This window comes from Terrapene carolina, unplaced genomic scaffold (assembly GCF_002925995.2).
Source record: "Terrapene carolina triunguis isolate 2854851 unplaced genomic scaffold, T_m_triunguis-2.0 Scaffold95, whole genome shotgun sequence".
NCBI lineage: Eukaryota > Metazoa > Chordata > Testudines > Emydidae > Terrapene > Terrapene triunguis.
The window spans coordinates 19,908,802-19,926,458 of NW_020664446.1; the positions used below are offsets into that span (position 1 = coordinate 19,908,802).

At 39.2% G+C, this 17,657-nt stretch overlaps 1 protein-coding gene across 1 annotated transcript in view; it reads right to left on the reverse strand.

The window, feature by feature from the left end:
- Positions 1-17,657, reverse strand: part of CPXM2 (carboxypeptidase X, M14 family member 2) — a 115,599-nt gene that overhangs the window by 22,938 nt on the left and 75,004 nt on the right. The window contains exon 7 of the mRNA XM_024206051.2: positions 6,559-6,647. Coding sequence (XP_024061819.1) covers positions 6,559-6,647 — 89 coding nt within the window. The remainder of the gene's footprint in view (positions 1-6,558; positions 6,648-17,657) is intronic.

Sequence of the window (17,657 nt, forward strand, 5' to 3'; positions counted from 1 at the left end):
TGTAAATTAACTTCATGTCAGTGTTGTACACCAAATACTGCTTGACCATTAGTGACAACTGAGTTCAATTTTTGTACTCCCAGGATCAGTATCAGTTGGATTAAAAGAAACAAATGTGTGAGTTCAAAGCATGAGGTCCTAATAAGAAATAAAAGAAAATAGTTTTGAATGATAAGAAGGGCCTTGATTTTGTTGCATTGATTTTGTTCACTGGAAAGGATTATTTAAAGAAATAAGGATTTTACTGTAAATTGGAATCCGAGGGAATATGGATTAGACAATCATTTCTTTACTAGATTGTACATACCCTACTGAACAAGTATTGTAGCATAACATAACTTTGTTCTCACAGCATTAATTTAGAAACAATGACAACAGGGCTGACGATTTTAGGAATGCAATAATTAGATATGTCCAATACCCAGGCTCCAATTTAGCAAATCTAAGGGGAAAAACACAATTCACGTTGGTGAAAACATCACCAAAAGAGTGCGGTTCTATTTATAATCACATTGCAAATGATGTGATATTTTCATAAGTTCACTAAACACACAGACCAATTTTACAAACAAAAGAACAACTTTCTTCAGGCCATCCTCATCTGGAAATTGCAATGCAGTATGACACTCCCAGTGTCTTAATTTAAGACAAATTCCTTTATTACTATCATCAACCTCATCCTCATCACCACCATCGTCAATGTTTTGATATTACAGTAGCTTCTTGATGCCTCAACTAGGTCAGGACCCCATCATGCTGGGTGCTGTACAAACAATTAGCAAAAGACAAGACAGTAACTGCCTCAAAGGGCTTATCGTCTAAAAGCTATAGGGGGTGGATGAAACAATTGTAGTTGGGGAGAAAGGGAAGATGAGTTAACTGTAATAAGAGCATGTGGATCCATAGCCTAGCTGTGTGTACAACTTGTAGGTGTAATAAGCTGATCAGTAACACTAATATTGGCTCACCTACTTATCTTGGCACATACATAAATTTTTGATTGTTTGAGGATATCTGGTCAGCAGTTTTTTGGGACCCTATCATGCAAGTTCCTGTTTAAGTATGAGTTCACATTTGAAGGGTCACTTTGTGACAATTAAAATGAAAAATAATTATGAGGAACTTTCCTTACCTATAATAAATGGAATAAAACTAGAACCATTTTTGGATTAACCATGACTTCCCTATCACTTTTCGCTCCCCTACCCCATCCTCCTCTATTTTTTTTCATTTAGTCTTAATTTGTATATTAGTAACTCGTTATCCTCTGTTCTTATCATTTAGAATATATCACCTGAATATATTTGTTACTCCAACTATAAATGGACATTTGAGAATAATTTTTAAAACTTTCCAATATTTTGTTTAAGTGACTGTTCTTCTGATGGTAGTCTCAAAAGGCATGGTAAATAGGACACTGGACCAGAAACACGTATTTACTGTACAAAGCAAATCCTTTTTATCTTGAATTATCTACCATACAAAGCAGAATGAGTAAAATGTATAGCCATTGTGAAACATGAAAGGAGGTCTATTATAGCAGGATGGAATTCCCTTTCCCTAATTTATAGATAATGAAAAGATGTATTTGACTCATATCTATCCATCTTGGTTTTTACCTGGGCTTTGATTCTGCAAAAAACTCCACATGGGCAGACCCTTCCACCATTTTCCATTTCCATGTGGGAACAGGCTTCTGACCAATGCAGAGTCTCATGAAGGACTAGGGGAAGAGAGCTGAAACATCTCAAATATGCCTATCACTATAATATGTTGGGCCCCAATTCAGGAAAGCACTTAAGAACTTAAGTTTATTCTTATTCAGGAGAGCACAGTGAGCCTGATCCAGACCCATTGAAGTCAATGGAAATATTTCTACTAACTTCAGTATGCCTTGGATCAGGCCCTTGAACTGGGGACTGAAATCAATGTTCATTAAAGTAATGGAAATATTCACAACATGCTCATTAAGCACATTCTTAATTTTTTAATTGGGGCCTAGGTGTATCATGAATTACATTTTTCATTATCTCTTAATATTCTAGCAGAGCCCAGCAGTGCAGGTATAATGAAGATAGTTCATGTTTCCATATAAACTCAAATGTTAAGGGGTTTATAAACTAGGAATAAAAATTCAGTCTATATTTAAATTTGGTGCACATGATGCCAATTGTGAAGTAACTTTTATTTTTTACTCTTAAAACTGAGTCAGCCCCTCACCCTGGAATTTTATAAAGAATAAACAGTGTTCCAAAATAATCCACACAACCGAAGTATTCTGTGTTAATCTCTCTCCTTAACAAATGCCATTGGATCTTTGGCACTGCAAGGTCTTCCACGGAGTGGGTGATGGTACTGAATAAGGGATACGAATGAACATTTTTTCATACTCATTTTTCTTTCCTATCTACAATACAAATTGCACAATAGGCCATCTGAAACCTCAGACAGCTTTTTCCTTCTGCCTGCACAAACTGTCAAAGACAATCTATGGTAATATGCAGTCTGAGTGTTATTAACAACCAGCAGGGTTATAAAGCATTTCCAGGAGCAATTTTGCTAATTGACAATTGTTATTTGTTTGTAATCAGCAATTATTTACTCTATTAACACACCGGGAAAATTGCATAAATTCTGCCCATTGGACTGGGCTCTGCAGGTGTGATTCTCCCCTTCTCACACAAAGAGAATGTGTTTTGAGTCCAGAACTAACTGGCCCCCCAATCTTTGGGGAAGCAGTAGGACTGCAATACAGCTCAGCTGAAAATACTCTTCTGGCCTATGGACTGGAACAGTGGCCACTGCCATTTCATGCACTCTGTGAAGGGGTTTTGGACCACTGGATCCACTGAGGGACCAGTCCTGTGGTTCCTTCCCAGGCCTAAATACAGATCCCCTTTATTCACTGGACTTTTGGGGGCTAATGCAGAAACCACCTCAGTTGCATCTGAGGGCTACAAGATTCTCAGAATGGCAGGACTGCCCCCTTCCCCACCGCTCTAAGGTGGTGCCAAGGGGGTGTGGTGGACCTTGCTCTGAGCCTCCAGACCTAATTGTATTTCACCCTCCAGTGGAGCTGTTCTATTGGTAACATACACAGTCCTGCTGAATTCAGAGGAATTTTCAATATCATCATCATACCACCTCCATAATTAAAGATGGGCCTGACCTGCAACACTGGATCAACTTTCTCAAATTTCAGGGCTGCTGGGGGCCCGATTCTCTCTCCCAGAGGATACACGTAACTCTCACTGAAATCAGGTAATATTTTCCAGACAAAAATCAGACCCTGAGCATCTGTTTCACAGTCCATTATAGAGACAGGGCCCAGATTTGGGATCTGAACTTTTCTGAAGTTTAGGGATGTTTGGATTCCTGGTTTTGGTTCAGGCCCCTTTCTCTTCACAATGCACAAAATGCTGTGAAAAATATTTGCGGGAAATAAAAAGTATCTACTCCCAAATTATCTGAAGTTTTGTCTTAGCAGAAGGGTTTTGCCTTAATTATCCTATTCACAGGCATCCACATGTGATCAAATGCCCACTCCCTAAATTATTCTGGGGAGTGCATGCTTTTGCAAGTCATTCTAACATGCTCATGTACAAACATGAATGTAATATGAACATACTTTTTAGACTGTAGCCTAAACGCTGCTCTCAGATGCATGGAGAATGTTCACACTGATTTCACAGAGAGCTTTGAATGCACTTTTGCATGCAAAATTAGACTATGGTAGGTGATGGGGTAAAATTCCCTGCCTTTTGTAAATAGCTTATGCATTGAAGCCTAAGATAGTGGTTCCCAAAATGTGGTCCATGGAGCACTTTCTGCCAGTCCCTCTCTATTGTCTATGATAAACAACCAGAGTGGAAAACACATTAGTTCTCTCTCTCTTCTAACATGGTCAGAAGTGAAGAAGTTAACAAAGCTGTCATTAATAAACTGCACCGTGAACACATTATCTTGAATGGGGAAATCTACATGTCTCTTAAAGCTGTTGTGCCAGGCTGTCTGTTTAAAGACTCAAAGACAATGATTAAATTCTCTAGTGTCACCAAAGGTATGTTGCAGTGATATCAGATCTCCTCCAATCATACCCCGAACTGTCTGCCTGCTTGCCAAATGACAAGAGTGCTACAAAATGAGCTACTACTACACAGAAGCACCCAACTTGAGAAAGCCCAGCAAAGGACATAGTTCACAGCTGACCAGTTCACAGCCCTTACCATTGTTTAATCGCATCTTGATTTTCTCCTTATAGAAGAACTAGGGAAATAATTCTTTTTTTAAGCTGTTTTTCAAAGATATTTCAAACCTGACCAACCTGTCTTTGTGCAATTAGTATCTAAAATGTATTTACATTTATTGTTCTTGACACTAATTATGCCAATTGAGTTTCTATTTGTCTAATCTTTGTGCTAGAAATATAGGCCATGAAATCTCTAGTGAACTAAACGTGTGACTCAGTACACAATTGCTCAATAAAAATGAATGATGACTCATGCAGTATAAATACACTGAAGATTCAGCACTCAGATAATGATTCACATACTTCAAGTCCAAGCACATTATCTTTATATTTGAAGAGCAAGACAGGAAGAAATATTTCTTTAGCACATCCCACACCTATGTCTGGGGTGATATAAATCCAGATTTCCCCCCCCCGCCGCCCCCCATTTGAAGTTAAAGGGAGATAATTAAGGCTGGTTAATCTAAAATTAGACTAACAGTATTAACTTTCTTTTGGTTCATGGTCATTTACATGGCATGAGCCTGCTGGTACCTATTGTGATCTCCCTTATCCCTGAGTTAATATTTATTTGCGTTTACAGTGGTATTAATCCAAAATAACTCCTTTGATTTCAGCTGAGTTACCCTCAGGGGTTCCCAAACTTGGTTCGTGGCTTGTTTAGGGTAAGCCCCTGGCAGGCCGCGAGATGTTTTGTTTACCGGAGGTATGACTGCTCGCAGCTCCCAGTGGCCGTGGTTTGCTGTTCCCAGCCAATGGGAGCTGTGGGAAGTGGTGGCCCGGCCCGCGCCGCTTCCTGCAGCTCCCATTGGCTGAGAACGGCGAACCGCAGCCACTGGGAGCTGCAAGCAGCCATACCTGCAGACGCTCAGGCAAACAAAGTGTCTCACAGCCTGCCAAGGGCTTACCCTGAACAAGCCACGAACCAAGTTTGGGAAGGGGAACTCCTGACTGTAGATTTACACTGGGGTAACCGAGTAAGGAATCTGACCCTGCCTCTCTGTTTTATTCATATGATCACACAATACATTGAAATATGCCACAATTCTGTTACTCAAGTAGTCTCGGTGCGCTATCAAGGAATGGGCATATTGCAATGTTCAGCACTCCGGATAGTCACAAGAGCAGACTGTTGAAACAACATGCATGGGTACATGCCACCACCACTGTGGAGAAACCTGTTAGGATTGGATGGAAGGTTGACAAAGAAAGAAGCTGGACTTTTAGCCATATATTGCAGCATTCGTTTTTGTAGCCAGATAGATTTTTTCATCAAGAGACAAGTTTAAAAACACATTGACATTTCAAAGTACTGTACATTAAATGCCAATTTTAAAGCTGCAAATGTCACATAAATGTTAAATGTAAAGTTTCAAAAGCCATTTTGATGTAATAATAGTCACTACAGCAATAGAAAGGAAAATCATATTTAATATGCTGTGTTCATACTGATGTGAGCTTACAAAAATTTTAGAGAATAGCACACCAATGTACAAATCCAGATAAGACAGTATGTTCACAGCTGAAACTGTAACACAATAAAGCTCTGATTTGTAAATAATCTTTCCAGGTTTATAATATTTTATTTTGTATATCTCTCCATAAAAAACCTCCTTCAATGCACACAATTTTGCTAGTGACAAAGTCTAACTATCCTTCTCTTGCAGCTTCAACTCATTACTCTTTTTTAATGTTTTTCCTGTGGCATTTGAGAGGAAAATGCTCAGCTTAAATAACTCCAAAATGTTAGTACAAGTCCTTAAATATATATTTGTATAACAGATGCATAAACATGACACTGGATGGAAATATTAGCAGGCTGATCCACTGTCCATTGAAATCAATAAAAAGACTCCTACTGACCTCAGAGAGATCTGGATCTACCATATGGCCAAAACATGCATGGTTAGGAAAAAGCCATGTGCCTTTTAAAGTAGGTTACCATAAAAAAGAAACCTGCTTTCTGAGGTCTAGAATTTATTTCCTATAATGGTTTATAACACACCCCAATATTCTGTCCAAAGGTAATAAATGAAAAATATCAAGTTCTGTTGATAGACATTGAATTTCCTTTGTAAGCCCTCACAAAATAACTTGGCAGAGGTATTTTTGGAAAAGACTTATCTGCAGTTAGGATAGATTTGGAAAATGCATAGTTCTCAACTTCCCATAAGTTTGCCTTTCCTCTAGTATACTCTACAAAATCTAAGGGTCGACAGAGCTCAACCTCCTAAAATAAGGACCCCAACACAACCACCCACCCCATGTGTACACATGCCAGAACTGAAATCGCATTCTCTGTGGCCTACCTGTCTCATTTCTTTGTAGCTGTGGTGTTTAAAATCAAGATCATCTGTGGTTGTCATTTCATTTCTTCTGTGATAATAATTATTTGGGTCTGAGAAAAGAAATTTTAAAAATTGCATATATTTATTAACCATTCCCAAAGGGAAAGATGTCAAGCACGGAGAGAAAGCATTTTACTCTGAACGCCACTCTCCTACTCATATTTAATTAAGACTCTTTTAAGTAGCTGAAGTAAACAAACAGCAGCTTTGAAATATTACTAATTACCATACAAATCAACTCATTAAACCAAATAGGACCAAGTAGGCAACAATATTACGGTAACGGAGACATTTGCTCTGCATTAACAACTAAAGTTTAATAGGAAAAGCAAAAAACACATTCCAGTCAGTGCTGTGTAAAAGGGCAAGAGACACTAGAAAATAATCAAGGCATCAGTCTGATGTATTTAAGAAAGAATGGAAACACCACTTCAGAGGAAAAAGCCCCAGCAAATGTTATCTTTCTACTAGAATAATTACTGTAGTTACTGTAGAGAACCAGTAGCTATTTGTTGTTATTGATGAGCATTTTCAGAGATTATGCACTGCCTGCAAATATTGGGCCTAATAAATAATGGATCCACTTTTAGTAGTAAGAATTATTTCTAGTTAAATATTTTCTTAAACTCGCTGCATAAGTTTTTGGGCTTTTTAATTTAAAATTAACAGACTATTTTCTTTACCATGTGGATATAATTTACTCTGTGTGATGTGTTCCATGAAAACATTTCTCAGCAGAAGGCAGGCCATCACATATCTAATTAAACCAACAGGATGACAATTAATAATTAGTGTCAAGCGAGAAGATGGAGGCGGAACAAAACTTGTGCTTTCTTGCCTTTCCAGGTGAGTGCACTGACAATTCAGCTAAAGAAAAAGGTTGGATGAGCAAACCAGTTAGGAAAAAATCAGAAACACTCCCAGCTCCAGCTTTTGCTCATTCTAAGCAGTGAACCTGAACCACCATTTTTGGATGTTTCTGAAATGTTAACTGAGTTTTTCACCCACACCAGGGATTATTTTTCATTCTTATTCTGTTCTGCACTTCCATGTTCTAGTCTACACCAGCAGTGCTGAGATACTTTAAGAATTCGCTCCAGCGCTGTTGTTAGAACATGGCTATGGGAGCTTCAGTAAAGTCTTGCACCTCCAAATCCTAGCCATCCAATGGAATTTGCTGTTGTCTGATGGGTCTGACTACAAAAAGACCACCTGATCTCAGTTGGCTTCCCAATTGGCTAGAATACAAAGCCAATCAGATGAGCAGATATACATCTTGCCTCATGTGCCCACCAAGCAAATTTTGTAGATTCAACAGATTAAATAAGCTTCAAATAAGCATCTGCATTTTCAGATCATTATTGAGACCTAACTGGGGAATAAATTCATGTAACTACCTTGACCCCAGTGGTGCTACAACAACAATAAATATGGCACCTGAACTCAAAACATTTTAAACGTCACACCACAGTAATGTATCTGAAATGCAAACCACACAATCTCCTCTTCTTAGAAGAGACAGAATATGGTGTGTTTAATGCCACAGGAAAACAATCATTAAGATAAAAATAAACATCTTAAAATTGTCAGGATACTCTAGGTTTTCTCAATCATCAGATGTGAAAACATACAGTAACTGATTTTTCCCTAGTACTTAAAATTCCCTTCCTTTAAGAGAGATTTTCAAAGCCTGGTATTTTGACCATGCATTAACTGTTTATCTACCATTCCTATGACATGGTGATGTAGATTTGGTGGGTGAAACCAAAAAAAGGCAATAAAGGGGACCTCCCATTTCCATTGAAATCCCTGAAAATGAAAATAATCCTACAAAGGGAGTATTGCACCTTTGGTTCTACTTCTAAAATGTGCACAATCTAAGATCTCTTGTGAACAAACATTAACGTTTTGCCAACCTCGATTGTCAGTCTGTTTTGACGATTGATTTTTCTGTTGCAGCAGGAATAGAGATTAGGAAAGTATAGAGCAAAATGCAGAAGACAAAAAAACAAAACAAAAAAACCCCCACCTAACCAAAAACCCACTATCATCTGCTGTACATTAAGTCCACCTTGGCAACAACTATTTACCATCATGCAAACAGAAAATAAGACCCCATGCAGCTAAAACCACTGTAGCATTTCAATTGTGATTTACTTATTCATTCCTGGCATCATTTCAAACAATCCCTCCCCGTTGCAGGAAAAAGAAACCCTGAAAGTCTGTATGATTACGATGAATTCAAAAGAATGTATTGATTTTTTTCCACTGTCAACTTCCATTTAAGCCAGCACCACAGCTAATTTATAAACTGGCTGGCAAAGGTACTTTGAAAGAATAGTTTCTGACATGCTCCTACCCTCTACCCCTCCCAAAGTGAAACTAGATAGGGTAAAATACAGAAATCAATTGCACTGGCAGGGGGATGGACTTGTGACCTTTTCCATCTCCAATTCTATAAGAGTATGTGTATGAGACAGAGAAAGAAATCATCTCCACAATATCTAATTCCTTCTCAGCACAAGAACATTGAAGGTTTTCCATAAATCTAAACTATTTTTATAAACACAAATACTTATAACTTTCTGCTCAGCTCTGTCATCCTCCCACCCTACCCCACCCTATTTGTTAGATTTATCTCCTATTGTATCCTGTCATGAAGACTGTAGGTCTCTGGGGTAAGGACTGTCTCTTTGTTACATGTCTGTACCGTGCTTAGTACAATGGGGCTGTCAAGGCTGTATCCCCACTTTGAACTTTAGGGTACAAATGTAGGGGCCTGCATGAAAACTTCTAAGCTTAACTACCAGCTTAGCTCTGGTCCCGCTGCCACCATTCTCACTGGATTCTCTCCCTGGGAAGCCTTGAGAAACCTCTCACCAATTCCCTGGTGAATACAGATCCAAACTCCTTGGATCTTAAACAAGGAGAAATTGACCCTTCCCCCCTCCTTCCTTTCACCAACTCCTGGTGAATACAGATCCAAACCCCCTTGGATCTTAAAACAAGGAGAAATCAATCTGGTTCTTAAAAAGAAGGCTTTTAATTAAAGAAAAAGGTAAAAATCATCTCTGTAAAATCAGTATGGAAAATAGCTTTACAGGATAATCAAACTTAAAGAGCTCAGAGGACCGCCCACTTTCTTAGGTTCAAAGTACAGCAAACAAAGATAAACACTCTGGTAAAAGGTACATTACAAGTTGAGAAAACAAAGTAAATCTAAGACGCCTTGCCTTACTTACAATTTTGAAATAAGAGAGACTTGTTTAGAAAGATGGGGAGAACCTGGATTGATGGCTGGTCCCTCTCAGTCCCAAGAGCGAACAACCCCTTAAACAAAGGACACAAAACAAAAGCCTTTCCCCCTCCAAGATTTGAAAGTATCTTGTCCCCTTATTGGTCCTTAGGGTCAGGTGTCAGCCAGGTTACCCGAGCTTCTTAACCCTTTACAGGTAAAAGGATTTGGAGTCTCTGTACACAGGAGAGCTGTTACCCTTCCCTTTATAGTTATGACAGGGGCCCTGAATCTTGAATGGGGTTCCTAAGTGCTACCATAGTATAAATCATAATAATGATAAGCAGAGAGTAATTATATATTTTTTTAAATTTCTAGTGTTCTTTAGGGTTTGATATAAAATGCTGTGTATGAAGAGAGTCTCACAAAGATGGGAGGGTGAAATCATCACTCTCAAAGCAACTAACATGACCAAATGATAAGGATTCTCTTTTTTTAATTCACAGAGTTTGCATCCATCCTAATACCACATTGTCTCAACTTCATCGTGACTTCAACAAAGTTGAACTTCTCATGGAGTTTGCGGTTTGAAACCTGTACTCACTGTATAGTGCCAAAGAACTTCTACAACTGCAGTTTGCTTTTTGTTTGTCCTATTAGAAAAGTTTTTCTTTATAGAGTGCTATGGCTGAGATGTTCAATACAGTCTAAAAGATTTAGACATACCTCCTATTAAAATTAAAGGAAGATAGTGCCTAAATCCCTTAGACAGCTTTGAAAATCTTAGAATTACTGGGGTACTTGTGGCACCTTAGAGACTAACACATTTATTTGAGCATAAGCTTTCGTGGGCTACAGCCCACTTCATCAGATGCATAGAATGGAACATATAGTAAGAAGATATATATACATACATACTGTAGCGGTGCCCGCTACCGGCCCCTTCACAAACTCAGCCGGAGACTGCTCCAAAGTAAATGCACCAGTGCTCTTTTATTGTTCGTGCCTGTCCCCACCACCACCTATTTACATATCTTACAGACCAAAACCCTGGGAGACTGCTAGCTTCTCCTGCCAGCAGGGCTCTAGAGCTCCTTGCTCCTCCCTTTCCTGTCTCTCCCCCTTTGCTTCCTCCCAGCCAGCTTTATATGCAGTTGCATCCCCTCAGGTGATTAGGGCGTGGCCTCCCCAGCCAGTCCTAACAATCCCCCTTTTAAGCGGAGCCGGGCTAACAGGGGCCTGGCTTGGATCTCCTAGCCAGCACCCTGTTACACATACAGAGAACATGAAAAGGTGGAAGCTGTCATACCAACTGTAAGAGGCTAATTAATTAAGATGAGCTATTATCCGCAGGAGAAAAAAAACTTTTGTAGTGATAATCAAGATGGCCCATTTCAGACAGTTGACAAAAAGGTGTGAGGATACTTAACATAGGGAAATAGATTCCATTTGTGTAATGACCCAGCCACTCCCAGTCTCTATTCAAGCCAAAGTTAATGGTATCTAGTTTGCATATTAATTCAAGTTCAGCAGTTTCTCATTGGAGTCTGTTTCTGAAGCTTTTCTGTTGCAAAATTGCCACTTTTAAGTCTGTAAAAACCAGTAGGAGAACACTTCAACCTCTCTGGTCACTCAGTAACCAGAGAGGTTGAAGTGTTCTCCTACTGATTTTTGAATGTTATGATTCCTGATGTCAGATTTGTGTCCATTTATATCACATTGGTAGATGTGCAGGTGAACGAGCCCCTGATAGCGTGGCTGATGTGATTAGGTCCTATGATGGTGTCACCTGAATAGATATGTGGACAAAGTTGGCATCGGGCTTTGTTGCCAGGATAGGTTCCTGGGTTAGTGTTTTTGTTGTATGGTGTGTGGTTGCTGGTGAGTATTTGCTTCAGGTTGGGAGGCTGTCTGTAAGCGAGGACTGGTCTGTCTCCCAAGATCTGTGAGAGTGAGAGATCATCTTTCAGGATAGGTTGTAGATTTTTGATGATGCACTGGAGAGGTTTTAGTTGGGGACTGAAGGTGACGGCTAGTGGTGTTCTGTTATTTTCTTTGTTGGGCCTGTGATTGGGAATGTGCACCCTGTTCCTAATGAATATGCACAAGTTTGACCTCTCTCCAGCAAATTAAACATATCATGGCCATTAAACACATCTTGAAAAAATGTACAGACAGCCACTAGAATAAATCATAAGTTTCTTTTCACGTGTTCTATTTCATTACATTTCTGAATGTTACTATGATACTTTAAATCAACGGTGAAATCACACTCTTCAGATATATTGTACGGATTCTTGTCTCATTTGCACTACTATAAGTCAGGAGTAACTCCAGTTAATTCAATTAAATGACAATGGTGTAAAACTGGCATACACCAGAGAAGAATCAATAGGGTGACCATATTTCTCAAAGTAAAAACGGGACACCACACGGGGCTGGCCCGAGCTGCTCACCCAAACCCCCCCACAGGTCTGTCCCAAGTCCCCACCCCCCCACCTCCTGCCATCCCTGCCCGGGGGTGGCTCAAGCTGCCTGGTGTTGCCACTTGCCCGAGCCCCGCTGTGCATGGCTAGCATCGCGCTCCCCCCCCCCTTTGCAGAACATTCCTCCACATCCCATTAGGGGAGTATGCCCCACTTTTTTGGCAGAATTGGGCATTTGTCCCGTTTGCTCTTGCCAACTGGTCATCACTTGGCAAGAGCAAACAGGACAAATGCCTAGTTTTGCCAAAAAAGTCAGGACGTCCAGGACAGGGCTTAAAAACGGGACTGTCCCAGCCAAAATGAGATGCATGGTCACCCTAAGAATCAATGCACCAGCCCACAGCAGTCATCTTTCAAACGTTTTCTTTTAACTGTTAATAATAAGCACATTTAAAGTTTATTCTGGTTCTAGAAATAGTATGGATTCTAGCAACTTTCCCCATTCTAAGCATAGGAAGTACTTGCTCATAACAATATTTTATGTAACAATGAAAAGGTGGAAGGAACCATTCTGAGGGCAACCATTATATTACTCTGTGCTGATATACCTATCCCTTGATGAATATATAGGGCTATACTACATAAGCTACACCCAAGTCCCTTATTGAATTTAAACTTTTTTTGATGCAGTACCTACATAGGCAAAAATTTCCAGGAAAACTAATTTGAATTTGCCTAAGTAAAGACTTCAGGCTTTAGCTCCACAAGGATTAAATTAAAACACAAAGGGCCAGAGTGTGACCTGACAGTGAGCAGTTACTCTCATAAATAATCCCACTGAAGTCAATGGAACTGCTTGTGTAGATGATTGCTCATCAGTAGGGGATGGGTTAGAGTTATAATATTGCACATAGTGAGTCCTTTGGTAGACTTCAGAAACAAACAAACAATCAAGCAAGAAATGTTCTGTAGCTCATTTGAAACAGCTACTGAATGAAGCATCCACTGCAAAAAAGAGCAAGCCATCAAATAGGTTATATACTTGTACTTATGGTAGTTTAAGTTATTTTTACCTCTTGGATCAAATTTGAAGAATTCTGAAAATTATATCATGTCATGAATTTATTCTATTAAAAGAACCATCTATTGGGGTGATCATTCTCTGACATAGTAAATACATGAAAACCTCAATTGAATTTTTGTCTCCTCCAATATTTGGGTATTTTTGATCCCATCCAGCTTCTTTCTGCTTTATATTACCTTTGAGAAAAGACTGGAAAGAAAAGCACATCTATCCCTCTGAGGCAACTGCAAAAGACTGTATGTGTCAGTATGTATCTGTCTAAGTAGCAACATTTTTGGAAACTAGTGAGGAAATTAAATAACCGGTACCGCCTTCATCATCTTTCTCTTCTGCTAGTGACTGTTGTATCATTCCCCTGCTGCAGGAAAGACTTTTTGCCATCTCTCCTCCTACACATAAACATGCCTGGCCCTCGATGAAACAGGAAATCACTTGATATGTCTGCTGAGCCAGCACCTCCATAGTTGTGTAATATGTTTGTACAGTTTTCAGTAGGGCTAATGGATAGTTTAATCCTCCCTCTAGAAAGAGGGGCTGATCAAAAGTATCCTACAATACACAAAAATGCATATTATGAATATTACATGAACATTTTTATGATAAATATGAGAGCATCTTAAAAGATTCAGTTCAGATAATCATTTCCCACGTTGGTCCATAAATCAGACAACGGATCTTAGAAGGAAAGATTTTCTCATGAGTTTTCCAGTGATATAGACTGTAGTTTCCAGTCCTGGCTATTTCCAGGAAATGCATAAAAAGGCAAACATATTTTCAAGTTAGCTAAACTTTATAGCATCTACTGAATGTTTGGCTTGAGTTTTGGATGAAGATTTGTATTGGTTCTTATTTTGTCTAAATTGGCCCCACAGCTCTAGAGGTAAAAATCTTTCTTCCAGTGATCATCCTTCCTCAGTAAATTAGTACTCGTCACATTTGAAAATCAGGTTACTTATTAGGAACTCAAATAAGTACTTAAAAGGATAAATTCAATCTCTTATTATTCAAATTCTTGGCCTGAGGCACCTAAATAAGTTTCATGATTTCAACCCCCAATTGCCTTTAAGCATGAATAAGCTTTTTTATGGAATACAATAGGAGGCATGAGGATATTCAACACTTCTAGAAATCAGGAAACATAATTAGGTGCTTAGGTAAGGATTTAAAGGTATGATTTTCAAATGCAACTAGGCCTACCTCTGCTCCCAATGAAGCCAGTTCAGAGTTACACCTCATGTAACCTTTAGCCTAGTGGTTAAGGCATTCACATGAGATTCAACAAACATGCCGAAAATGTACAGATGTTGTTCCACCCAGTCCAATTGCCTACTGTATAAATCCCCATCAAAATCCTAAGCCTTTTCAAACATTCCAAAAATAAGCAACCTTCCATATTTAATGTGTATTTTTCACTGGCTATGATACTGTCTGCCTTAATGTCAAAGACAAACAAAAACAGCCACTGCAGAAAATGGCCCCCATAAATAACTAACATGCAGAAGCATGTGTGACGTTGCACTCCATAATGCTTTATAGAAATATGCTTATGAGTGTAAGCATGACATACCTGGAATATGTTTTATGCTAGATATGCCATGGAACATATCTCTGCAAAGGTTATGATCTACTGAATATATTCATCCTATTTGTATGCATGTATCATTTTTGTATTCAAAGTTATGAATATTGGCTGTGTACTTGTCTGATTTTAAGTAGCCTCAGTGAAGCATTTGGTCAGCTTCTTGAGCAAAGACTATTCTCAGTAAGTGCCCAGTCAAGAAACACTTAAGCTGACAATGAACTATAAGAGACGCCAATCCACATCTGAGCTTTCCTGGGAATGTGGCATTGGCCTGTAAAGTTCTGCGTCATGCATGGACATGTGACTTGCCCATGTGACTCCAAAACTCCATCTTGGAGCTGGATTCTGCATGGGAGAGGAGAGGGGTTTCCACCCACGAGAGAGACTATATATGCCCCCTCCATTTTGTCTTCAGCTGGCTCAAGAGAGAGCCTCTCCACCCCAAAGAGATGCCTGAAAGAAACTGGAACAAAGGACAGTAACTACAGGGGTGTGAATGATTGCTGGACCCAGACTAGAAGGAGGCTAGTCTGTCAAAGAAGCTTATTGGAACATCTCTGAGGGTTAGATTTACCTGCATTGTTTCCTACTGCATTAGGCTTAGACTTGCGTGTTTTATTTTATTTTGTTTGGTAATTTATTTTGTTCTGTCTGTTATTACTTGGAACCACTTAAATCCTACTTTTTGTATTTTTATAAAATCACTTTTTACTTGTTAATTAACCCTGAGTATGTATTAATGGGGGGGGAACAGCTGTGCATATCTCTCTATCAGTGTTATAGAGGGCGAACAATTTATGAGTTTACCCTGTATAAGCTTTATACAGGGTAAAATGGATTTATTTGGGGTTTGGACCCCATTTGGAGCTGGGCATCTGAGTGCTGGAGAGAGGAGCACTTCTTAAGCTGTTTTTTTAAGCCTGCAGCTTGTGGGGGACATGGTTCAGACTTGGATCTGTGTTTGCAGCAGGCAAGCGTGTTTGGCTCAAACAAGGCAAGGAACTGGAGTCCCAAGCTGACAGGGAAAACGGGCTCAGAGGTAGTCCCAGCACATCAAGTGGCAGTCCCAAAGGGGTTTCTGTGACCCAACTCGTCACAGCATGGATATAAGTAAGGACCTGACACTGTTTCCATTCTAATCCAAGATGAGAAGGAAATCAGAACTTGGTCACTTCAACCAAAGTGAAGGTGAGCTTGCGTTTACAATGGGTCATATTCTGATCTCAGTTACATCATTGTCAATCAGTGTAACCCATTGAAGTCAAATGAGTTACTGTGAACTGTCTCATGATGAGAAAGCAGAATTTGACCTTTGTCAATTGTAGTTTTTCCAGTATTTATAACATAGTTATTGTATTATTAAAAACATTTACTTTCTAAAGTACTACATTTTGCCTCTTTTCTTCTCTGGCTTGAATAAAGCAAGTGCAGTTTTACAGAACTGAAAATAAACGGTTGTAAGAACTTTCCACCTTTCCTGTAGCACATGTTGCTCTCCACCATAGTATCAGTGTCATCTTCATTATCCCCTGCACAACACTATGCTTGTCCCTCCTGTGCACTTGCTACGGGTTCCATGGTAATAGGAAGAGCTTCTCATTTACTTCTGTCTGACATCCAGTATTTTAAAGAATGTGCCTGTAGACACACTAACCAGAGCCACATGGAATATACTTCAAATGGAAATCTGAGGTGCGCATTACTCTCTGCTAGTCCACCAGGTTCTTTCTGCTGAACTTTCAATCAGTGGGATGACCCTACATCAACAGTGGAATTGGCGGCAGCAAGTCTCAGAACAGGAGCAGTTAAAGTAGTAATGATAAGCTCTAGAAAGGCAGTTCTCTTTCTGCTTCTAGTATTTCTAAAAATACTATTCATAGCCCCCTGCAAAAAAAAAAAAGGGAAGACCTATCCCCAAAATACCAGAATTTAAGTTTAAAGAAAAAAAGCAGATGAAAGATTTAGAATGAGCAGTTGAAAACCATGGAAAAATTAATGGAGATATCCCATCTCCTAGAACTGGAAGGGACCTTGAAAGGTCATCGAGTCCAGCCCCCTGCCTTCACTAGCAGGACCAAGTACTGATTTTGCCCCAGATCCCTAAGTGGCCCCCTCAAGGATTGAACTCACAACCCTGGGTTTAGCAGGCTAATGCTCAAACCAGTGAGCTATCCCTCCCTCAAAAAGACTTGAACAAACAGATATACAAATATATATATATATTAGATAGTTGTGTATATATATATATATATATATACAACTATCTAATTATAAACCTGACACTAGGCTAAGTTATGCTAACCCATAACTGAGATATAAGCTTGAGGCATTGTGAAATTTTAAATGCCTTTTTTCTGGAATGGCCTTGGCTTAGTTTCCATCTTGTATATGGTACCTAGTGAAGCGCTAGATATTTTTTGCATGAGTATGATTAATGAAATATCTAGCATTTAAAAGATCTTTTGTTGACTTTCAGGATGTGTGACTTCTGTAGTCTTAAAAGAAAATGGAATCATTTGCCAACATTTAAAATTTACCAAGAGTTGGTAAATTTTAAATCCAGGTTGGATTTCCCCCCCTAAAAGATATGCTCTAGTCCAAGCACAGCTATCAGACCTGAAGCAGGAGTTTATTCAGGGAAGTCCTTTAGTCTATCTTATGCAGGAAATCAGACTAGATGATCACAGTGGTCCATTCTGGCCTTAAAATCTGTGACTCTAGGGCTTGGTCTAC